At 53.0% G+C, this 24,085-nt stretch overlaps 1 protein-coding gene and 2 long non-coding RNA genes across 6 annotated transcripts in view; 1 reads left to right on the top strand and 2 right to left on the bottom strand.

Moving 5' to 3' along the window:
* The window catches only part of LOC120638825, a 148,896-nt gene extending 148,486 nt beyond the window's left edge, over positions 1–410 (bottom strand). For both annotated transcript variants that reach the window (XR_005660804.1, XR_005660805.1), the window contains exon 1: positions 329–410. This is a non-coding gene — a long non-coding RNA (uncharacterized LOC120638825). The remainder of the gene's footprint in view (positions 1–328) is intronic.
* A 4,813-nt stretch (positions 411–5,223) lies between these two features.
* Positions 5,224–6,951, bottom strand: FOXG1 (forkhead box G1). Its single transcript, XM_039914126.1, has 2 exons — positions 6,535–6,951; positions 5,224–6,444 (listed from the first exon to the last, which is right to left on the bottom strand). Exons 1-2 carry the CDS (start codon positions 6,894–6,896, stop codon positions 5,307–5,309), a joined length of 1,500 nt encoding a protein of 499 aa, XP_039770060.1. The 5' UTR covers positions 6,897–6,951; the 3' UTR covers positions 5,224–5,306.
* A 1,013-nt stretch (positions 6,952–7,964) lies between these two features.
* On the top strand, positions 7,965–11,857 carry LOC103168341. 3 transcript variants are annotated; one of them, XR_003764196.1, is made up of 2 exons: positions 7,965–8,068; positions 11,658–11,857. It is a non-coding gene; the product is annotated as an uncharacterized LOC103168341 (long non-coding RNA). The 3 variants fall into 3 exon arrangements; XR_003764197.2 differs by lacking the exon at positions 7,965–8,068 and adding an exon at positions 8,201–8,292; XR_485396.3 differs by lacking the exon at positions 7,965–8,068 and adding an exon at positions 8,201–8,310.
* The last annotated feature ends 12,228 nt before the right edge of the window (positions 11,858–24,085 follow it).

The raw sequence follows: 24,085 nt of genomic DNA, 5'->3' as shown, positions 1-24,085 counted from the left end.
CCAAGCAGAGTCCCCATCTCCTGCCCCAGCCGCTTCTCGCACCATCTCCACCCCCTGCCGACGCCGCACACCCTCTGGGAGCTCAAATACGAGTGAATGAATGAAGTCAGGCTTTGGGGAGAGAGGAGGGACCCACCACCCCGCCCCCACCCCTTACCCCTCCCTCCACCCCACACCAGGGGCATTCCGGGCATCTCTGCTCCGGATCGCCGGGCGCCGTGCCCTCGAGGGTCCTATTACAACTCGTTTGCCAAGCCGCAGCCACCTCCACACTCACCCACCCACCCACCCGACAAGCCTCCGACAGCGCCGGGACCCATCCACTTACCCCTCCGGTAGCCGGTCCCTTTCCAGCGCTCGCCCGCTTTCCACGCGTGTTTCGCGGGAGACGCCTCGCCCCTCGCAGCGGCTTGCAAAGACAGACAGAAAAAAAGAAACGGGGGTAGGGGGTGGGAGTGGGGGGAAGGATGGGGAGGGGGAAGGGGGAGAGAGGAGAGACATGAGAAACCGACCCGAGCCTTTACACCGAAACGAGACCGAGTGAAACAAGGCTTCCTCCCACCGACCGCCGGCGGGACCAGGGTTCATCAACTAGGATAACTTACCTGCAGCAGAGTCTGGACGGGGGGCGGGGTGGGGGGGGGGATGGGAGATGGGGGCGGGGAGCTAGGGATGGGGAAGGGGGGGAAGGGGTCTGGGAATAAAAGAAATCGTCTAAGATGCCCATTCAAAAAGCAGAAGTCCCCCTTCCCCCGCCCCTTCCCTGGAAGAGGGGCCTTCTCGCGGCTGCGGGAGGTTAAGTGGCTAGGGAATGCGAAATGGGGCATGGGGAGAGCGGTGGTCCTAGCTTGCCCCCATCCCGGTGGGAAGAGGAGGGGAGGTTTGCTTGCGTTTCACCTACCCTCCTGGGCGGGCGTCCTCCCCGCTGCCTCCCATCTGCCTAAAAGACGCCGAGGGCAGGTGAACCATCCGGGAGGAAGCAAGGCCCTTTCGGAACCCCGCCCCCTGGCCCCAGCCAAACCCTCAGATCCACGGGCTCCCAAACCTTCACCCCCACCCCGTCGAGCCAATTTCCCCCCAAATCGCTCGTCACTGACATCCCCTCTCTCGGACCGCTCGTTTTCTACACTAGATCCTTCCCCGCGATTCCCTGTTCGGCCGGGGGAAACGGCGATCGATCCCTCGCGCGTTCTCGCGTCCAGCTGATCTGGGTGAATCACAATAATCACCAGAAAAGCCCCAATAAGACCTTTAAAACAAAAACCCGCAAGACTGATTTCCCGCTTTCTCGTTGGCCTCGGACAAGTGATAGCCACAGAAGAGTTGTAACCAAAAATCTACTTGAGGCCACAACGAGTCCTGCGGGAAAATCTTTCTATGTGATTGTTTTCTTTTTATTCATTTTAATTACCGTCATTGCAGAGCCCTGCGAAAAACAGTTAGGGAGATTCCTTTCCTAGGGAAGACTGATCTTTTCAAAGAACACCAGAAAAGAAAAATGATTTGATTTTTCCTACGAACCAATCTATTCGAAGATTTCTTGACACCGGGCCGTGTTTCTGAAATACAAAAAAACATTTTATCTTTGAAGATTAAAAGGACTATTTGGTATTTCATTTTATAGTTTTTTTCTCTAATTCCTAGATATGAACTACCTGGTGAAATGAAGTACCCTGACTTTTCACCTCAGAAAAAAAAGCAATAATGTTACCCTTCTTGAAAACGAGGACAAAAACCAACAAGAAGAAACTAAGGACAATGTACCCGAAATTTCCTCTGAGAGAAAATAACGTTTAAAAGTCACCGAAATAAACGTCCGAAGTTGGACTCCGGAAGCCGACATGGCAACGATAATCAACATGATTTTACTTTTTCTTTGAGGTGACCGTGTCTCAAAGTCCATCACAGTCTTCCTGGGTAAGAGGGAGAAAATTTCGGTGTGAGAAAAGGGTACTTTAGATTGGTGAGAGAAGAGACGAGGGACACAGAGGAGGATCTGGGATATTTACGTGCCCTCAATAGGCCTGGTTTAAATCTGAACATTTTGGGGTAAACGTTTCTCCTCTATCTGCCGAGACCACTGTGCACCGGAACACAGTGGCGGCCCCAGCTTTCGAGCCCCTATCAGTCAGCGCCCCGAAACGCCGTGTTTCTCCTGAAATCACAACTCCTCTGTATCTCCCTTCCGCCCGAAACTAGCCGTGCCACTTTCTCCATCTCACCAAGAATACTTACCTAAGGTACCCGCAAAAGAGTGATGGCCGGTTAGGCGGGTGGGGGTGGGGGTGGGGGTAGGCTGATCTGAAGTTTTAAACAGTCTATTCGTTTCCTTTCACTCAGTGGCGGATCTCGGGGCTGGGAGAATCTCTGCCCGTTTAATGCTTTGCCGCCAAAAGAGACACCTTTCATCTGTCCCAAGAGCGCCACATCCAAGTCCATCGCAGTTGCTAAATAATACACCACCGTCATTGTCAGCACCAACAGCTGTCCTTCCGGACTTCGTCCGGTTCCACAGTATCCAAAGGGGCCTGCGTGGCATTCCAATATTCCCAGATCTGGCCAAGTTTGACACACACACACACACACACACACACCCCAGGGGGGTGGGAGGGGGGGATTTCTTGTTACTGCGGAGACTTTTTTTCCCGTTTGGAGGTCGGAGGGATGGAGGTGTCCGGGAGCACGGCCCCCGCTGACACCAAAACACCAGTCTCCACCCGAATGGGTCAGTGAGACTGGAAGGGGATGGGAGACGAACGGTCCCGTCTCCGGTCCCTTGCCCGTTTTCTGCGGGGATGGGAAGTCCCAGGGCCCTTCTCCCCGCCTGCTCGACTCAGCAGTCCGAGCTTTGGGATTGCTGAGACGGTCGGTCAGGGCCCGTCCTCCCCATCCCGCCCCCATTCCCTCCTCCCCCAGCTGCAGCATCCTGCATTTCCAGTCCGGACCCGACTGCGGCGGCTTCTCCCTCGTCCCTTTCGGAGATCAAGCCTTTAAGTGTTTACCGATAAGATCTCCGGGACAGATTCGTTTTCACCGGGCCCATTGTGAGGCCTATCGCCTTACCGCCGAACCCATTTCGGACTCCACGGCTGAAACAAATGGAATCCGTCCCGCGCGGATTTCACCGCGGTTTCAATTAACTCGGCAATCTCTGGCTCAAGCTTTCTCATTATTTTCCGGAGTTGGGGTAGCTGGTTTCCCTGGAATTCATCGGGACGCCTTTTTGTTGGTCGGTCGGTCGGTTGGGTTGGATGGGGTTTTACGGTTCCAACCCGGACGAAAAGAAGAGTTATTGCTCTTGACGAGCCAGGCCAGCGAGCGCCCCGAGAAGATACTTACGTACTCGTCAAGGGGGGCGAAATTTACCCCGGGGGTGTAAAGTCTAGCCAAGGGCGATCTAGGCTGCCTCCCAACTGCTAGGATCTTAAATCACGAAGATTAATTTGGAAAGAAAGATAAAGGTTATCTGCAAGTCATTACATGAGGCGATCACTTCAGCAAAATCTATATTGCAACTTCAGCACATCTTTATTAGAACTCTTTCAGTGTGGGAAAACAGCCACAAAAATAAATGCTGACTTAGAAACTATAAATACAAATATTTTTAAACAAAAATGTTTGCAGCATTAAAAGCGCACATTCTCCCTGAACTGAGGAGCTGTGTGTGTATATATGTCTTATATTTACCGCTATCTAACCATATACATATACATATATATAGAGAGAAGCCAAAGGCTATAAATTAAATACCTGAAACAAGGTGGGTAGAAAAGTAAGCATTCTGTCCATTGATTTGAAAACAGAAATGAATTAGTTTGGAAAATAAACACAGAGTAAATACCTATGCACAGATCTATATATAATAAGTATTTAAATATCTTTACATTATCTCCGTCTACGCTGTGTATCCACATAAATCGAGAGACCAGCTGAAAAAGTCGATAATAAAAAGTAACTAGAGTTAAATAAATAACCTGCTCCTTGAAAAGCTAGACTCCTTTTTTTTGTTTTTTTTTTGCAAAAATAGAATACGATTTTTTTTACGATTATTATTTCTTAAAAAAAAGGTTTCAATTGAAATCTAAGGAGCATTCGGCTTTGGGGCCTATACGGGCCATCTGTCTGAATTCTCGGTCACTTTAGAGTCTTTCTGGCTGATTAGCTCTATTTAATAAAAGAGACGAAAACTATCAAGGTATATATGAATTTAGCCTAGTTTTTTATTTCTGTGTGTTCATAGTAAACATTTTTTGTAAGTGACAAACACGGGCATATGACCACAGTATCACAATCAAGAAATTTTTAAGACGACATTAACAATCACTCAAATTTATGCGGCATCTGCGCAACACAGGTTACATATTTGCAAGGTTTACCTATAAGTACAATAGGTATTAACATTTCACTACATTTAGAAAAAAATAAAATAAAAGTGACCTGTTAGTGACCACATACATCAAAATATACACAACACAAACTAAAGGCAATCGTTCGTTTTGTCCCCTCTGGTTCGTTAGAACGGGCAGTGCTGCCAAACTGCAACAGCGTTACCTGTTTTCGGTGTTTTGTCTTGTTTTGTTTTGTTTTTGTGCATTTTTCGAAAACCCAATCTTTGGTCTAAAAGTAAACAAAAACCAGTTTCCTTAAAGAAAAGGACAAAACAATCAAGGGCCAAAATGTTGTTTCTTGGGTAGTATCTTGACGATTCTGCTCTGTCGAAATACAAATTACGACCGCGATCTCTCTCTCTCGCTCTCTCTCTCTCTCTTTTTACTCTTTTCCGTAAATTTAGTGGGCTTTTAAAAAAAAAAATTTTTTTTTCTTCTCCTCCTTCTTCCCCTTAAGGTCTGCCCCCACCGTCCCGATCCATGATAACTTATAATACTGCAAACATGGAAACGTGGCGGTCCTTAGCGATCGACCCGTCCTGTGGGCTCCAAATCGCGAAGCAGTCACTGTTGAGATACACATTCTACGAAAATTGCGACTTCCCACCTCGATAGCCTACAATGGATTCTCCCCGCATTGCACCTCGCTGACCCTCCCCCACCTCGTTGGAATAATAAACAACCCTAAAAGACCGAACAAACGTACAGGAAATGGGGACTTAAAAAATACCTGGACTTAAATCTCGTTTTCTTTTTGTTTTTTTTTCCTTTTTTCTTTTTTTCCCCCTCCTCCTCCTCCTCCTCCTCCTCCTCCTCCTGGTCCTCGTCCTCGTCCTCCTCCTCCTCCTCCTCCTCCTCCTCCTCCTCTACAATGCAAACGTGTGTAAAATGTTCACTTACAGTCTGATCCGAGGGATGTTAATGTATTAAAGGGTTGGAAGAAGACCCCTGATTTTGATGTGTGAAATAATCAGACAGTCCTCCCGAGAGTCCCGTGGTGAAGCTGGGCAACGACGGTCTCAAGGACTCGCAGGGCAGGGTGGAGGGGGCCTGCGGCGACGTGGACGAGGAGGCGGCCCGGGCGCCCATCGAAGTGCTGCTTTGGGAAGTCATGGAGGGATGGGGGACGTGGGGGAAAAAGTAGCTGGTCTGTCCCGCCAGCAGGTTGACGGAGCAAGGGTTCAGGGAGTAGGTGCCCGAGCAGGGCACCGACAGGCCGCAGGGCACCGAGGCGGCCAGGGCGGCGGCCGTCAGGTGGTGGGTGGCGTAGGGCAGGTCGCCGTTGACCAGGCGGTCCACGCTCAGCCCGTTGGACGTGGAGAAGGAGTGGTTGTTGCCCAGCGAGTTCTGAGTCAACACGGAGCTGTAGGGCATGGGGTGGCTGGGGTAGGCCGACGCCGTGCCATTGTAACTCAAAGTGCTGCTGGCTCGGGGGTGGTGCAGGGAGAGGAAGGGCGACATGGGCCAGTACAGGGAGCCGGCCCGGTCCATGAAGGTCAGGCCGGTGGAGGTCAGCCGGGCCCCGCGCTTGAAGGCCAGCTTGGCCCTCGACGTGGTGGACCGGCGGCGCAGCTTGCCCGTGGTGCCCCCGATGAACACGTCGTCGCTCGACGGGTCCAGCATCCAGTAGTTGCCCTTGCCCGGGTCGTCGTAGTGGCGCGGCACCTTGACGAAGCACTTGTTGAGCGACAGGTTGTGGCGGATGGAGTTCTGCCAGCCCTGCTTGTTCTCCCGGTAGTAGGGGAAGTTCTTCATGATGAACTCGTAGATGCCGTTGAGCGTCAGCCGCTTCTCCGGGCTCTGCCGGATGGCCATCATGATCAGCGCGTTGTAGCTGAACGGCGGCTTCTCGTACTTGCTGTTCTTCTTGTCGCCGCCCTCGCCGGCCTCCTTGGCCTCCTTGCCCGCCTCGCCGCCCGCTTTCTTCTCCTCCACGCCCAGGCCCTTGTCCTTGTCCTCCTGCCCGGCCGGGGGCGGCGGGTCCCCGGGACCGGCGCCCGGCTCGCCCTTGCCCCCCGGCCCGCCCTCGCCCTTGGCCCCGTCCGGCCCGGGGGCACCGGAGGAGGAGGAGGAGGAAGAGGAAGAGGAGGAGGAGGAGGAGGAGGAGGAGGAGGACGAGGAGGAGGAGGCCGAGGCCTGCGGGGGCGGCGGGGGCGGCGGGGGCAGCAGCAGCTGCCCGGCCGGGGGTCCCTTGGCCTCGTCGTCGTCGGCCGGGGCGCCCCGAGCTTGGGGAGGGGGATGCTGCGGCGGCTGCTGCGGCGGCTGCTGCGGCGGCTGCTGCGGGGGCGGCGGCGGCGGCTGCTGCGGGGGCGGCGGCGGGTGGTGGTGATGGTGGTGGTGGTGGTGGTGATGGTGCGGATGGTGGTGCGGAGCGTGGTGGCCGCCCGGGTGGTGCCCGTGGCCGGCGTGGTGGTTGTCGCTCTGCACCGCCTCGGGCACCAGGCTGTTGATGCTGAAGGAGGACTTGGGGAGCATCTTCGCCTCTTTCCTATCTCCCATGTCCAACATCACCCTCTGCTCGCGGGGGCGGCGGCGGGGAGGGAGGCCGGGGCTGCGCGGGAGAGGGCGGGCGGCGGGGGCAGGGGCAGGGGCAGGGGCAGGGGCAGGGGCAGGGGCAGGGGCTGGGGCAGGGGCAGGGGCTGGGGGGCGCGGGCGGGACACGCGGCGGCGGCGGCGGCGGCGGCAGCGCAGTTGGACCGCAATCTCGGGCGCTGGCAAGTCATGTAGCACGAGCGGCAACCACCCCTCAGGAATAGAAAAAAAAAAAAAGAAAGGAAGGGAAAAAAAAAAAAACCGGGAGAGACAACCACCGCCCCGAGGGTGAAGCTCTCTCGCTCCCAACTCTACTTCATGGTCCCCCCCTCCCCCCTCCCCCCCTTGCTTCCTCCTCCTCCTCCTCCTCCTCCTCCACCTCCTCCTCTGCTGCCTCCTCCTCCTTTTCCTCCTCCTCCTCCTCCTCCTCCTCTTCTTCCTCCTCCTCCTCTTGCTTCTCTTCCTCCTCCTCCTCCTCCTGCAGCAGCCGCAGCGTCAGGCACAGCAGCAGCGGCAGCAGCAGCAGCAGCAGCAGCAGCAGCAGCGGCAGCAGCAGCAACAGCAAGAAGGGGGGAGATCCGGGCCCGGCGGGCGCGTCCCGGAGCGGCGGGCGGCGAGGTTGGGGAGACGGCGGTCGAGGTGGCTATGGCCACAATTAATTTCCCGAGCTACAGGCGCACACTAGGGCTGTAAAAAATTTTTTGGTTTAACCTTTCCCACCGGACGGCCAATCAGAACCCACGGCGTGCCGGAGCGTCTTTCCCTCCGCCGACCAATCAGGAGGGGCCTCCCCCCTCCCCCCCATCATCATCCCCCCCCCCCCCAAAGCCCCCCATCCCATCCCATCCCATCCCATCCCTTTCCCTCCCTTGGCCTTCCTTCTCTCTCCAGCTCCCATCTCCTCCACCCCCTGCCTCCGCCGGCGCAGGGATACCAGCGGGAGGACGCATCACCACAGCCCCTCTTCGTCCTCCCCCCTCCTCCATCCTCTCCCCTCCACCCCCCTCACCCACCCCCAGGCCCCCAAACCGGTCCTTTCTAATTCTCATCTTTAGCCCCGGGAGCTCAGACACCTTCCTGCCGGCTCCCTCCCCACGCTCCTGGATCGCTTTCGTTCCATGCGTCAATATTTTCTCTTATTGATTAAAGTGGGTCTGGTACCTTTTGGGGGGGGGGAGGGAAGAGGGAGGAGGGATGGGCAGGGGGAAGGAGGAAGAAGTGGAGGAGGCGGAGGAGGAAAGGAAGAGGAGGAGAGAGAGGGGAGGAGGAGGAGGAGGAGGAGGAAGAGGAGGAGGTGGCGGTGCTGTTTTCCAGGGACGGCGCCGCTGGACCTTGCGGTTTGGCCCTCGGCCGCAATGGCTTAGACCTCCTGGTGACCGGGCGGGGAACGGTGCGGGGGCTTGGGCGGGGCTGGCGCTGCGGGCCCGGGTGGCAATGAGGGATGGGGGCGGGAAGGGGGAAGGTGGTAGGAGCCAGTCGTAGCTGGGGTCCGGGCGGCGGGGGAGAGGCGGCCGGCCAGGCCGGGGCCTCGGGGCCGGTCTCCGGCCTCCGGCCGGGGAGCTGCGACCCCTGGCCTGCCGGCGACCGGGGGGGGTGGGATGGGGTCGGGGAGCCGGGAGCGCTCCTAAGCCAAGGGTCCGCCGAGAAATTAGGGTGGGAGGGGGCGGGGAGGGGAGGTCGGTTGGAGAAAACCAAAGCAAACACACAACAAACAAATCAGGTAAAAAAAAAATAGTGGGGGTGTGTTTGTGTAGGCGTGGGGCGTCTATTTGTGTGTGTGTGTGTGTGTGTGTGTGTGTGTTGGGGGGGTGACGCCCCCCTCCCCATCGCTCCTGCACGTGGTGGGGATTCTCCCTCCGCCCTGTCTCTTCCTTCCTGTCTCCTCTGTCCCTCTTCGCCATCAGGGTTCAACCTGCCTGCGATCGGAAATGGGACCCAGCAGGCAGGATCTAGGGCAAGGCTGGGCCATCGAGACTTTTTCTGTTGGTATAGGGGGAGAGGGAGGGAGGGTCTCTTTCTCTCCCTCTCTCTCTCTCATTCCCTCTCCTTTTCCCTCCCTCTCTTCCTTTTCTTTCCTCTCTCCCCCCTCGCCCCCCCCCCCCCCCCACCTCCACCACCTCCCCATAGCCGTTCTCCCTGGCTCCCTCCCGGCACAGCTCGGAGAACGGGAGCTGGAGTTCCTGGGGTCGCGATCCAAGAGCCGGGGAGGGAAAAGAAGACGGGAGCGGGTGGTAGGGATACACTTGTATTCGGCTAGAGGCTTGATTAATCACGGACATCCCTAACGAGACGATGAAGGGGGATCCACTGGCCGAGGCGAGGTTAAGGTCCTGGGACTCAAATGGTCACGAAACACCTAGCCTTTTACTGAGACGGTGGAAGGGGGTGTGAGGGAGAGGGGGTGAAGTCCTGAATGGAAAGTGTGTTTCTGTCTGTCACGTAAAAATAACAGTCACGTAAAGTGAACGATAATTACCCCCAAGGATAAATAGCTGCCATTTTCTGAGGCTGGGCACGGAGAAAAACGACCAAAGGCGAAAATTATTCTGTAGAGGGATGTGGGAGACTTCTGACCCAGTCTACAGCACCCAGTCCATGGAAACACAAGTTAAGAGAGAAGTTTCCCCAGTCCTATCCAAGTGTGTGTGTGTGTGTGTGTGCGTGTGTGTGTGTGTGTGTGTGTGTGTGAGAGAGAGAGAGAGAGAGAGAGAGAGAGAGAGAGAGAGAAAAGGACAGACAGAGACAAAGGGCGTTTCGCAAGAAAGAAGGCAAATAATAAAAACAATTACAACTGGCCAATGGAAACAACACCTGGCAGTGTCACCGACTCTTCCCATTCAGTTAACCCCCGAAAACCTTATCTAGTGTATCTGTCTGTCTATCTAAGTTATAGGAAGGATTATATAGAGTATGGAGAGATGATTTTCTATATATGATTTTTGAAAATACTCTTTTTATTTTATAAAACCCCAAATCAAGTTTCCAACAGTAATAGCAATAAGCAACGATCCTTGCTCTTTGGTCGTCAACAGTGACACCCTAATGACGACAAATATTGACTTTAAAAATTGTTGCAAGTAACTTGGTATCTGTTGCTGGGATTTTTCTTGGTTGGGATAGGGTAAAAGACTAGGTAAGGTAATATATGGGACCTCCTCTTCTCTTCTTTCCTTCTCTTCATCTCCTCTCCATTTTCTCCCTCTTGCCTCTACCAACCTCCTCCATCACTTCTCCTTCTGGCCCTCCTTTTCCTCTTCTCCATTGCTTCCTCATCAACCATTTCTTCCTCCTACTCATCTTTCTCCTCCTCTTCCTTGCTCCTCACCCTCTTCTACACTTCCGTCCTCCTATTCATCCTTCTCCTCTTCCTTGCTCCTCTCCCTCTTCCTTCTCTTCCCCTCCTCCTCTTCTATCATCTACTCTTCCTTCTCTTCTTCCTCTTTCTCCTCCGTTTCTTTCTCCTTCCTCTTCTCCAACTCCTTTCTTCCTTGTTTCTCTTCTTCTTCCTCCCCTTCCTCCTCCCCTTCTTCCCGCCTCCTTCTTAATTCCCTTCCTCCTCCCCCCTTCTTCCTCCTCTTCCTCTCCCTTCACCTCCTTCTCCACCCTCTTCCCTCTCCCTTCCTCCTCCCCCTCTTCCTCTTCTTCCTCTCTTTAAGGGTACTTAGGGCCTCCTCTGAGTTGGACTGGCTCGGTCCGTTGACGTACTTGGTCTAGCGTGAAATGATTCGGTGTAACCGGATTCTTGGGAAAGGACAGGTTACGTAAACATTTACTGATGTGGAGTAACTATACTATTTGTACTCTGATATGCAGGAAGGAAAGTGTTGATTAACACAGAAGAAAAAAAAGCGAAATTAGCTGATTGCATGCTCATAAGTGCAAGCTGTCATTGAACTGCTTTTAAAATAGACACAGCTGGGTGTTTGTGTTGAAAAATTTCTTGTGTTTTTGCTAATACTGAAATAAGCATGATTTTGTATACCAAACATTTTCAGATCATTAAAATTTGTAATCTGTGCTGGTTTTAAACACAAAGAAAAGAAACAGAATCATTTCGCTGTAAAATTTGCTGATATTATATTAACTCAATCAGGTCTGTACAAATTGTGCATTGTGCCTTCTAAAATCTGTTTGATCAATTTAATACACAAAGTGCCAAACGTGGGCATTGTTTGTTAACATTGGGCATTTTATTCCAATCCGAGCTCAGCAACAAACTGGAGAAGCCTTCTCTGAGTGTAGCAGTGGCACTGCCTGCTGAATTTTTAATGCTTTGAGGTGTTTCTTAGGTCAAAGCTGCGTTTTCCGTTGCCTTGCAGTGGGATGAGACGGCAGCGAGGAAAACGAGATTTTTTTTTCTTCTTTTTTCTTTTCTTCCTGCCTAGGTCCCGAGCAGAGAAATGCGAGATCCCATAGTGAAGAAACACACTTTTAAAATGCACAATAATTCCGTCTCGGCCTTCTCTCCCTTCATTCATCTGGCCGGGGGAGAGAGCTCTGGGCCCAAATTTAGGATTCGCTCTTTTGTTGTTGTTGTTGTTGTTGGTTTGGAGTGCCAGAGACACACACTTCTCCCAGAAAAGGATCTTGATTATATTTTCGGTTCTCATCAAACTGGTAGTGCAAGGTTATTCGCTGTTGGTAGGAGAACGTCCATTTGAATCTCAATCAGTGATTTGAAGCGAAATTCATTTGGAACCATGTCTTTTTTCTCTCTCTCTCTCTCTCTTTTTTTAGGTTTCACTTCCCCACAGAAACTTACTCGACATTCCTGAATAAATTCGAGGAGTTACGATCCACGGTTCCTCGAGAGGAAACGGTTTCTAAATCGGAAGCCCCTTTGCGGGGTGCCTTGCGGGTCGCACGAAGTCCGGCGCCTCCCGATCCCATGTAAATAACAACATCCCAAATTAAAGATGCCTCTCTGTGGAGCCTGATCGCTGGGGTTGGGTGGATGAGAGGAGGGGACCGGGCCCTGGGAAACGTTGACGGGACCGATCTGGGATATTTACCCACCCCGTCAGCTAATTGCCGGAGACTTTATTCCGCTACAGACCCCCAGTACTTTTCACATCTTTCACCGACTCTTCATTTACTCAGAATCGGTTGGGTTTGGACACTGCCTCCCCCCACCCTTCCCACCCCCACCCCATCCTGTCCTACTGCCCCGTCCACAGACACTCTCCGCTCCCGCCCCAGGGACTGCTCCTGCTCCCCGTGTCCGGCCGGGCAACGGCGTAGGCTGAGAAACGGATGATTTTGGGGAGCGCCAAGACTGGGGGCTATTCTGCAAGTCTGCGGGTAACGGTCTACGGCGACACATTAAATGCCTTCGGGAGCCCCGATCTCGGCTTCTCTGATCTGTTCCGGGTCGCCTTCGCAGTGAGCGAAAGTTGTGGTGTTTGTGTGTGCGTGTGTGTGTATGAACAGCTAAACACCCACATCCTTCCTCTGCTGTCCGGGACGGCTCTACCCACGAGGGTTGCGTGTCCGCAGCCCCCTTTCGGGCTCTCCAAAGCCAGGGACAGTGACCAGGGCATCACCGCCCACCACTGGGTCCTTCCCCCCTCTCCAGCCAAGAAGTCGGTTCTAGCCGGGGGGCCGCCGGGGCCGGGGCCAACCCCGACTGATGATCACCAGTCTTCGCTTGGGCGGGTCGGAGCCTTCTTCGGGGGGTTTTAGTTACAGGTTATACGATTAGGTTGGCGAGAACAGTGGTGAACTAAACTTCCCAGTAAGAGGTCTTCACACCAGGGAAGTGTTGCTGTGCCGCGGCAGCGCGGCCTCGTCATTCATTAGGGAACTGCAGGTTGTCAGCGGCTGCTCTCCGTGAGCGCACACATCCACATCCACACACACACACATATACACACACATGCACGCACACACACACACAGAGGTGGGCCCACATACACATACAACCAGAAACACGCACACGGGCGTGTGCGCAAGGACAAACCCGCGCACAGGCGCACACACATACACACATAGACACACACATACACACACACACACACCCCTACCGCACTAAAACTAAATTAAGAAGCCGATGATTAAGACAAGCGTCTACGAGGCCTGTCATTTCAGCATCCTTCCATCACAACATTGTGGCACAGGTAATTTTGCTTGAAAACCCTGGAAAAATGGCTCTGGGAGAGTTGCCGTGCTTGCGAGCGGGAATTTTTTCTCCGGCCGGGGCTGGGGAGCCCTCCGGAGCCAAGAATCGGCCTCAAAGCGGCAAGAGGGTCGGTCGGCGGGCCCGGGATCCGGCTCTCCGGCCGGGACTAGCTCTGCGCCTTAAGGCAGGTACGTGGGCACCGCCCGCTTCCCCCTCCCTCCTGGATTCCGGATCCCGCAAATCCTCGGGGTGTCCTGCCCGGGATCGATCCCAGGCCACGGGGTGGGGTGGGGGGGGGGTGGGGGGGAATCAGTCTGCTGAGGCCCTCGTTCCGGAAAATGCAAAATTTAATTGCTCAGGCTTCTCTCTCTCTCTCCCTTTTCTCTCTTTCTTTCTCTCTCTCTTTTCTGGAGCAAGAGGGATTACAGTTCTCGAAAGGAGCTGCAAGGACGGGAATTATTTCTCCACATTCCCAGTGAACGGGGATGTGGGGCATCTCCTCCTTGGGGACGGCGGATGGGATAAAGACGCTCGGAAGGTGCTCATCTGGCCGTCGGATGGGGGGAGGGAAGGAAGGAAGAGAGAGGGAGGGAGAGGATGTCGTTTTAGGGGCAACCGGAGATATGTGTCAGCCGAAAATATTTGTCAGTATAAAACGATGAAATTAATCTCAACCTGAAACAAGTCAGTGAAGAATAATAAAGACCAACCTGCCCAGAAAATACCGATATTTTTTTCTCTTCCCGCCTGGCCAAAATTTATAAATGAGGTTCCAAGAGATTTTTAAAGGCCACGACCCGACCAGCCAGCTTCTTCGAGCTGGATCGCCCTGCCTTTGAGCTCGGGTTTAGTTTCAACGGATTGCGGGGTGGGTTCGCTTCCTTGGGGAGCCAGAAGCCGGGACGGTGAATTTCATGTCCCGGACGCGGGATGCCAGCACGTGTCTCCAGCCGCCCGCGACTTTCCAAATTTCCAGGGAAGCGCTTACCAGGAGTAGAGAGAGGAGGGAGGAGACCGGCCATTAACTAGTCCCCGCGCTCCACGAAAAATCCGCTCCCAGGTTGGTCTCCCGCAAACACAGACATACACGGAGACGCGGTCGGTTACACGCCGACACACGAAGACACACGAAAGCACAAACTGAAACAATGAGAAGAAATCAAAACGCCCAAAGGCACCAACAGAGACTCCCACATTTAGGCACAAAAACCCATAAGCACAAGCTGAGGCGCACAGGCATTAGTCGATCATATTTATTGGGGTGTGTGTGGGGGGGTCTTCCTGTGTGCAGGGCACTGTACTAAGCGCTTGGGAGAGGACGATACAACCATGTAACCGACTCGTTCTTTGCCCACCTCGAGTTTACAGTCTAAAGGGACGAGCTGACAGCCTAGAGGCATTGACACACGGACACACCGTCAAAGACCAACACACCAAGCCGCAGATGGACGCTCCAGGCTGCCTCAGACCCACATAGGTCCAGAGGGACACATGCAGACACATACGGTCACACGGTGAATCCCCAGACACTCACCGACCCTCGGTTCTGCCCCCAACCCACAGACGCCCAGACACACACAATCCCAGACACCCCCCGAGTTAGGGCTGTGAAAACGCCGGAGCGGACAGTTCCCTGCCTTTAAATCAATTGTTTGCTCCCGCAGTGCAATCGTTAGCGCGGAGAAGGGAACGAGGTTGGGGCAGCGACAGAACTAGAATATGGGTCCGGGGACGCGGAGCTTCAGCCCAGTGGCCCGGGAAGCCTTCGGCGGGACCTGCCGTCCCCCCCGAGCCCTCCAAGCTGGGGAAATAAAAAAAAAAAATCTGCGATTCCGAACGAGACCCTGCCCAGCCCGAATAGAAGCCGTTCTTTTTCGGATGAGTAAATAAAGCCAATCCCAGCTCTTTCTCCCTCCTCCCGCCTTCCTCCATCCCTTGCCCTCCCTCTCTTGCTTCTTCCCCTCTCCCTTTTTCCCTCCTCCCTCTTTCCTCCTGCCCTCTCCGCTCACCCCAGTGTGTCGAGACCCCCCGGACGGGAGGGGATGGGCGAAAGGACCCCCTCCCCACCCCTTCCCCCCCATCCCTGCCCCCCACCTCTGACTGGCAGGACCAGGCAGGAGAAGATGCGGGGCGGGGGGGGGGGGGCGGGAGGGAGGAGGGACGATGGAAGGACAGAGGGAGAGGCCGTCGCAGAGGGAGGACGGTGGCTTTCGACCTTCCCGCCCCTTGTCCCGGAGCTCCCGGAATCGGAGGGTTTTCCGCTTTCCCGCTTTGGGGAATGAGGATCCTGGATTTTCCTCTTTCTCCAGGCTGGCTTTTCCTGGAGGCCCGGCAGCCGTCCGCGGGGGCCCAAAGCGTCCCCAAGGAGGAGAGGAGAGGGTGGCCTTGGGGGCGGCTAACCCAGCGGCGAGAGGGGCTGGGTCGGGGGGCGCTGCCGGAGGAGACCCTCCCTGCGAGAACCCCTCAGCCCCACCGGGAGCGGGGGAGGGGGACGGCGAGGAGAACATCGCCCCTTTTTGCCCCGCCCCGCCCGCAGCACACCCCAAAACACAACAAAGGACAGACAGTCTGACCTCTTTCCTAATCTTCTCGAAAATGAATCTATTTTCAACGGATCTACAAATCTCTCTCTAGGACGGTCCCGATCAATTGCTCAAAATCCCGCCTGCGCGGGAGGGGAGCCCGCATCGTTTTCTCTCTTCCTCCCCTCCCCCCCACAAAACACACACACAACACACACACACACACTCCAGAGCGAGAACTTTTGGCACTTGTCACGGCGACAATTCGGCGGGGCGATAGAGGAAAAGGCGATTTCCCGGGGCCAGAGCTGGATGACCTGTTGTGGGCAGGGATTGTCTCTATTCGTTGCTGAATTGTACTTTCCAAGCGCTTAGTACAGTCCTCTGCTCTCAGTAAGCGCCCAATAAATACGATTGAATGAATGAATGAATGACGGCCCGACAGTTGGTCTGGGCCAGCCGCTGCTGCGACTCAGGGCCGGGTCAGCGCAGAGTTTAGCGCTCCTTCCCTCCCATCCTCCGGGCTGGGCTGGGTCTCGGGGGGCGGATCTTGGGTTTCAGGGAGGCAAATAGTAGCAGGAATAGCTTCTGCAGGCCACACCGGTCCCGACCCCAGTTCTAGATGCTCCCTTTCTGGGCCTTTTTTTGGGAGAGGAGCGGGGAGAAGCCGCCCCGGACCCTGACCGGTCACCCTCTCTCCCTCCGCTAAGTGACCGGTCCGAAACAGGCAGAATTCGAGATCTGACCGTCCCGGGCTGTTGGTTTTCACTGGAGTTACTATCCATCGGTGCCCCTCCGGACAGGTCTGGTAACCATAAATAATCCGAATTCACTTCTATTAGCTCCCGAAGCTGCATCCGCCCTTTAGAAGTTAACTTAAGGCCGGACGCTTACACTCTTCTCCCCCAGAAACGATATGATTCCCACCACATCCATGGACCACGCCCACCCCCAAGTATCTTCATTAATCTCTGAGGTCTTGCCCCAGTTCCGTCCAAAAGGGCGAGAGAAAGGTACCGGTGTCCAGACCCTCGCTCATTCCCTTTCCCCGGAACCTGGGGTCCTTGGCGTGACTGGGCCGTTCAGGGATGGAGACCCAAGGTTAGGTCACGACCGCTCACTCCCTCGCCCAGCCCTGGCCTGCACCCTCGGCTTTCCCGAAATCGCAGCCCTTGACGCCAGGTCGCCCGCCCGGCCGGCTCCTGAATGGGTTTCGTTCATTCGGTCCTATTTATTGAGCGCTTCCTGTGTGCACAGCCCTCCACTAAGCGCTCATTCGCGATGCCGACTCCCTCCCGCTGTTGTGGCCGACGGCTCCTAAAACACGGTTCAACAAGCCCGTCTAAACGATGGCCTTGATGGCTGGCTGGGCCCTCCGGTTTCCTTAGTTTCCTGTTGACCCAAAGCCAGGAACCTCTGGACCCTTCTCGTTGGGCAACCGACCTCAAAAACATGGGCGAGCAACCAATAGATAATTTGGTTATCTTTAATTGTTGGGAGGAATGTAATTGTAGATTCATATATATATAATAAGTTTAAAAACATACACATATACTGTTATCCTGTCTACACTCGTTCTCCCTTGATAAATACGCACACACACACACACACATACACACGGAGCAACGTTCGGCTTGTCTCGACATGTTGGAAGCTCAAGACGCACAACAAAATCATTACAGGAAAGTGATAAAGCCTCCTGACTCGACGCAGGGAGGATGGTCTGTTTGGGTGTCTGTTGCCTTTCTACTTTATCGTTTAGTGAAGCGCAGACACACAAACACACACATATACGCACACGCCGCTCTCGCTTTTTCCCCTCTCTTCCTTCACCTCATCTCTCTCCATCCATCCTCCACCCCTTGCACTCTCGCACTCGTGTTCCTGGATTTAAAAAAAATCAGTTTCTCGACATTTCCTAGGGATTCTATTTATCAGTGTTACCGCAGTGTATGTTACGGGAGAAACATCCAAACACTCCTAGAGCTGCAATTTTAAAGGAAATAGTATCCCCAGATATAAAAATAAAAAATGTAGAAGATGAGATGTATAATTCAATCAAATTACACAAAATTGCTCGAAAATCCAGAACGGTAACTATCCATTATGCCTCTGTTTTATTAGTGACAAGTACAATTACTCTAAAATAAAGAACACTGGTGAATATATAATTGGCTGTAATCCTGTTAGTGTTTGAATAAAAATGACGGGAACATTTAACACTTTGACAACAAAATGTTCAGAAATAACTTATTTATTCAAACAGTTTTTATTTCCCAGCAAGTGGAGGAGAAACACAGTTCACTTAGGAAAAATCAATGACTTTCCACCGCGATAAATAAATATCTAAAAGGGGAGAAACATACCTAGATATTAATTTGATTTTGAACCACCAAGAGGCTTAAGGCAAGTCTCGCAAGGGAGCGCGCCGGCCTGTCGAGGTCGGTACCCACCGAGCGCCACCTTGAGGTCGGCCCGCGCATCGCCCCCGACGCCGACTCCATCCCAGTCGCTGACCCAGGGAGTCGAAGTTAATAATAATAATAATAATAATGGTATTTGTTAAGCACTTGCTATGTGCAGAGCACTGTTCTAAGCGCTGGGGTAGATACAGGGTCATCCGGTTGTCCCACGTGAGGCTCACAGTCTTCATCCCCCATTTTACAGATGAGGTAACTGAGGCACCGCGAAGTGAAGTGACCTGCCCACAGTCACACAGCTGACAGGTGGCAGAGCCGGGATTCGAACCCATGACCTCTGATTCCCATGCCCGGGCTCTTTCCGCTGAGAAAGAACGGGCAGGAAGGAGAGAAGGGGGAAGAGGACGGAGGAGGAAGAGGAGGATGAAGATCCAGCGCTTAGAACGGTTGTTGGCACATAGCAGTTGACAAATACCATCATTATTATGTGGGGGTGGGCCCGGAGAAGGTGACACTTCTGCCCCTATTCTGCCCCTACAAGGTCTGGATCTGAGTCCAGGAGAAGAAGGCCCAGCCTGACCAAACCTCTTCCCATCCCTACCTCTTTCTGGCCTGGGCCCTGCTCGCCTCTTTACTCATTTGTGTTTCCTGGGCCCGTCTAGCCTGCTCCGCAAGAAGAAGACGACACCGCCTTGGCGTCCATTTCGGAGGCGCTGGCATCATCTAGGGGGGCCCCTCTCCTAGACCCATGCAAGAAATAGCCCCTCGCCCCCAGGATCCGGTTCCGCGGTCCCCTGTGGCCTGAGGTGCAGAAAATGCCGATCTGGGTGCTGAGGGGACAATGTGGGATTCAGTCTAATCAATAAGAATAACGTGCAACAACAACAACGACGAGAATAATAAATTCGTTAAGCACTGCCTGTGTGCCAAGCACTGTACTAAGCACCGGGGTAGATATAAGATCATCAGGCCCCACACGGGGCTCACAGTCCTAAGTAGGGGGGACAACGGGTATTGAACCCCTATTTTACAGTTGTGGTAACCGAGGCTCAATGAAGTTAAATGACTTGCCCACAGCAGACAAGTGGCAGAGTGGAATTAGAACTCAGATCCCGACTCCCAGGCCCGTGCTCTTTCCATTAGGCCATGCCGCTTCCCCCAGAATAATAATAATAATAATGATGAGGATAATAACTTCATCTGGCCCAGTTTCAGACCTTCATTCTTCCCACCAGTTGGGTGACTTCTGCCCAACAGCGGTGGGATCGCCTGAAACGGGGAAGCAAACAAGGAATTTTCGTTCAATTAGCCAAACTGCGGGGAGGGGTGGAGAGGGTCAGGAGTCAGGGCGGGGGATAGTAACAATAATGATAATAATGTTAGTATTTGTTAAGCGCTTACTATGAGCAGAGCACTGTTCTAAGCGCTGGGGTATATACAGGGTAATCAAGTGTCCCACATGAGGCTCACAGTCTTAATCCCCATTTTACAGATGAGGGAACTGAGGCACAGAGAAATTAAGTGATTTGCCCACAGTCACACAGCTGACAGTATGTCAGAGTCCACCCAGGATCAGCGTTCGTAGATTATTTATTTGGAATGGGGCTGTGACAGGCTCCGCCCGGCCTAGGAACTGGATTTGGGGCTGGGGCTGGGTTAGGGTTTTGGATAGGGATAGAGCTGGGGCTGGGGCTGAATTGGGGTTGGGGTCGGGCAGGGGATGGTTTGGAAAGGGGAGTGTCTACAAACTCTTCTGTACTCTGCCAAGCGTCTTGCTCAGTACTCGGCACACAGCAAGCGCTCAATCAATTCCAGGGATTGATTGATTTCCGGAGTCCAGGGCGGCTGAGGGTCAACGTGCACAGAGATCCGCATCATAATAATAATAACTCTAATATTCGTTAAGCGCTCACTATGTGCCAAACGCCGTACTAAGAGCTGGGGTGGATACAAGCAAATCGCGTCTACTTCTACTGAGAAGCAGCGCGGCTTAGTAGAAAGAGCCCGGGTTTGGGAGTCAGAGGTCGTGGGTTCTAATCCTGACTCCGCCACCTGTCCGCTGTGTGACCTCGGGCAAGCCACTTAACTTCGCGGTGCCTCAGTTCCCTCATCTGGAAAATGGGGTTTAAGACCGTGAGCCCCACGTGGGACAACCTGATGACCTTGTCTCTACCTCAGTGTTTAGAACAGTGCTTGACACATAGTAAGCGTTTAGCAAATACCATCATTAGCAGCGTGGCTGAGTGGAAAGAGCCCGGGCCTGGAAGTCAGTGGTCGTGGGTCCTAATCCCGCCTCCGCCACTTGTCAGCTGTGTGACCTCGGGCAAGCCTCTTCACTTCTCTGTGCCTCAGTTACCTCATCTGGAAAATGGGGATTAAGACCGTGAGTCACACGTGGGACAACCTGATGACCTCGTATCCACCCCCGCGCTTAGAACAGTGTTTGGCACACAGTAAGCGCTTAGCAAACGCCATCATTAGCAGCGTGGCTGAGTGGAAGGAACACGGGCTTGGGAGTCAGAGGTCGTGAGTGCTAATCCCGTCTCTGCCACTTGTCAGCTGTGTGACCTCGGGCACGCCACTTGACTTCTCTGTGCCTCAGTCGCCTCATCTGGAAACTGGGGATTAAGACCGTGAGCCCCACGTGGCTGACCTCGTCTCCACCCCAGTGCTTAGAACAGTGCTTGGCACACGGTGAGCGCTTAGCAAACACCATCCTTAGCAGCGTGGCTGAGTGGCAAGAGGAGTCAGAGGTGGTGGGGGCCAATCCCGGCTCCGCCACTTGTCTGCTGTGTGACCTCGGGCAGGCTGCTTCGCTTCTCTGTGCCTCAGTTCCCTCATCTGGAAAATGGGGGATGAAGACTGTGAGCCTCACGTGGGACAACCGGATGACCCTGTATTTACTCCAGTTACCTTGTATCTACCCCAGCGTTTAGAACAGTACTTGGCACATAGTAAGCGCCGGACAAATACCATCAGTGGCATGATTATTACTCAGGAGGGGACTTCCATCCCAGCTTCGCTCGGATGGGGGTCTCCTTTCCACCCCTTTGGGGTGGGGTTGGGCAGGGGCCTCCCTCCCAGAAATAATAATAACAACAATAATAGATAACGATGGTATTTGTTAAGGGCTTCCTAAGTGCCAAGCACTGGGGTAGATCCAAGGCCATCGGCTTGTCCCACGTGGGGCTCACTTACAGTCCCCATTTTACAGTTGGAGTAAGTGAGGCCCAGAGAAGTTAAGTGACTCGCCCAAGGTCAGAGAGCAGACCAAGCAGTACGGGAGGGGGGGGGTCCTCACCGTCTTTCCTCACCCCTTCTCCCCCGGACCCCATCCTCCCTCTTCTTCCAGCCCGCCCCCACTCTGTCCCTTGGCCCACCCCCAAGTTCAGGGGGAGCCGGCAGGGCCAGCCGGGGGAGAAAGGAAGCGCCGCAGAGAGGGGCTGCCATCCTCTACCCATGGCCCCGTCTTTTCTTTTAGAGAAGCAGCGTGGCTCAGTGGAAAGAGCCCGGGCTTGGGAGTCAGAGGTCATGGGTTCGAATCCCGGCTCTGCCACTTGGCAGCTGGGTGACTGTGGGCGAGTCACTTCGCTTCTCGGTGCCTCAGTTCCCTCATCTGTAAAATGGGGATGAAGACTGTGAGCCTCACGTGGGACAACCTGATGACCCTGTATCTCCCCCAGCGCTTAGAACAGTGTTCTGCACGTAGTAAGCGCTTAACAAATACTAACATTATTACTATTTTTTCCTATTCTTTTCTTTTTGTTGGCCAAGATGCTGAGCTGTGCCGGGTCCCTGGCTGGGCGGCGGGCAGCTCATCGGAACGGCAGCAGTGCCATCTAGTGGCAACAGAGCACACGTGCACCCAGGTTTCGGAAGCCCGCCAAGTTGTTCGCTGTTGTTATTATTATTATTAATAATTATCGTATTTGTTAAGCCCTTAGTATGCGCCAGAAAATATATATCTTCCCCAGTGTTTAGAAGAGACTGAACTCTCCCTTCTCCTCCTCCATTCCCCACCCCTCCTCCCTCCCTCTGCTCTTCGCCCTTCCCCTCCTCACAGCACTTTAATAATAATAATAATATTAATGATGTTGGTATTTGTTAAGCGCTTACTATGTGCTGAGAACTGTTCCAAACGCTGGGGTAGATGCAGGGTAATCAGGTTGTCCCACGTGAGGCTCTCAGTCTTAATCCCCATTTTACAGATGAGGGAACTGAGGCCCAGAGAAGTGAAGTGACTTGCCCAAAGTCACAAAACTGACAGGTGGCGGATCCGGAAATAGAACCCATGGCCTCTGACTCCTAAGCCCGTGCTCTTCCCACTGAGCCATGCTGCTTCTCTATTTATTACTCTAGTTTATTAATGATGTGTATATACCTGTGATTCTATTTATCTTGATGGTATTGATGCCTACTTGTTTTGTTTTGTTGTCTGCCTCCCCCGTTTAGACTGTGAGCCCGTTGTTGGGCAAGGATGGTCTCTATCTGTTGCCCAATTGTACATTCCAAGTGCTTAGTACAGTGCTCTGCACATAGTAAGCGCTCAATAAATACGATTGAATGAATGAACAATGCCTGGCACATCACATAGCAAGCGCTGAACAAATACCATTAAAAAAGAGAGAGAGAGAAATTCAGAGAGATTGGAGAAAGAGATTTGGCCCAAGACAACTCACTGGCAGCATCGAAGCACCATTTATGGAGGATGGAGATTTATTCCACCCATCTTCTTCTTTCCTCTACAACCTCTTTTTTTTACTTAATGTCATCAACATCATCACCGCCTTTATCCTATCATCAGCCTATTATATTGTACACTCCCAAGTGTTTAGCGCAGTTTAGAAGACTGCACATAGTAAGCACTCAGTAAATGTGATCGATTGATCAACAGCACTGCTATCAGTGGAATCTGGAGGGGAAATAGGAGATCCATCTAGAAAGTACAAATTTAAAAAGGTGACAGGAGGCATTCCCCGAAAGCAAAGGGAGCACCAGATCCTAATGGTCAACTAGAGAAATGGCAGCCACTAGTTATGAGTATTAAAGCAACAAGAGGGAACTCTGAATCCCATGGGGCAGGTAGGACAAGATTTCAGCATAGACCCAATCTCTGAACCCAAGGTGGGAGCAATTCAATAGAGGAAAGAAGACAGATCTGTAAATGACATAATCCACTTGACAATAATCCTTATTACACTACTGTACTTTTCCAAGCAATAGGCACAGTGCTCTACACGCAGTAACTGCTCAATAAATACTATTGCTTGATTGGTTCGTAGACTGGGTTGGGGAAAAGTGTAGGTTGGAAACTTCCAGAGGAAGTGGTTTTTGAACTGCTATAAAAAATAAGGTCGACTATCACAATATTTTAACGGCATGATCTTATTGCCCATATATTTCTAGAAGGAAAACACCCTGTGGACTTCACCCACCGATGTCTGGGTCTGTCTCCTTTCTTGTTCCAGTGAACACATTTGCAACGATTAGAGCGAACCCATTACTGACATGCAAGGATTTTCCGTTTATTCCATTTTTAAGCAACGAAGCAATTGGAGCATTAGAGAAGTCACGTTAATACTTGAGCTCAGATGAGGCATCTTTGGATTTCCACCCTTGAGGACCTTAGCCCTCCTAAAAGCCTTTCCTCCTGAAAACAGGAGGAGCTCCAGTATCAAGCCCCAACTCTTACCTCTTTGTACTTCCCAGCAGATGGGTACGTGACCCTCTCCCCCCTCCCACCCACTGACTCTTATAGCTCTGATTTCCCGATTGCAATGTTTTGTGGGAAGTCCTAGTAGGGTCGACGTTCAATGCAAATAAAGACCTTGGCTCATCACCATTTACTAGCTCATCAGCATGCATTCAGTCCCTCCCTCACTGACCTTTTAGGAAGCTCTCTGGGAGGAAAGAACTGAATGAAGACAAAGCTGATGCAGCTGTATTTGAGGTTCTCCCATGTGTTCCCATGTTGGCTGTGCTCATTTTCTTATTGCCACCATGATCCTAATCTTACCAGAAGCTGAGCCAGATTGTTCTGCCTGAAAACGGCCCAACTCTCTTCTGTGTTCTTCCTCTGGCTAGATTCCTTTGGGAGACAAAAGT

This window comes from Ornithorhynchus anatinus, chromosome 14 (assembly GCF_004115215.2).
Source record: "Ornithorhynchus anatinus isolate Pmale09 chromosome 14, mOrnAna1.pri.v4, whole genome shotgun sequence".
Lineage (NCBI taxonomy): Eukaryota > Metazoa > Chordata > Mammalia > Monotremata > Ornithorhynchidae > Ornithorhynchus > Ornithorhynchus anatinus.
The sequence above is the reverse complement of the archived record's forward strand: the minus strand, read 5'-3'. Positions and strand labels throughout refer to the sequence as shown.

Bases quoted from the DNA above. Each gene is read 5' to 3' on its own strand.
- FOXG1 (XM_039914126.1), bottom strand. From the start codon at position 6,896: ATGTTGGACATGGGAGATAGGAAAGAGGCGAAGATGCTCCCCAAGTCC. The intron at 6,445-6,534 runs GCCCCCGCAGGC...CTCCTCCTCCGG, and splicing joins CTGCCCCCGCCGCCCCCGCC to TGCCCCCGGGCCGGACGGGG.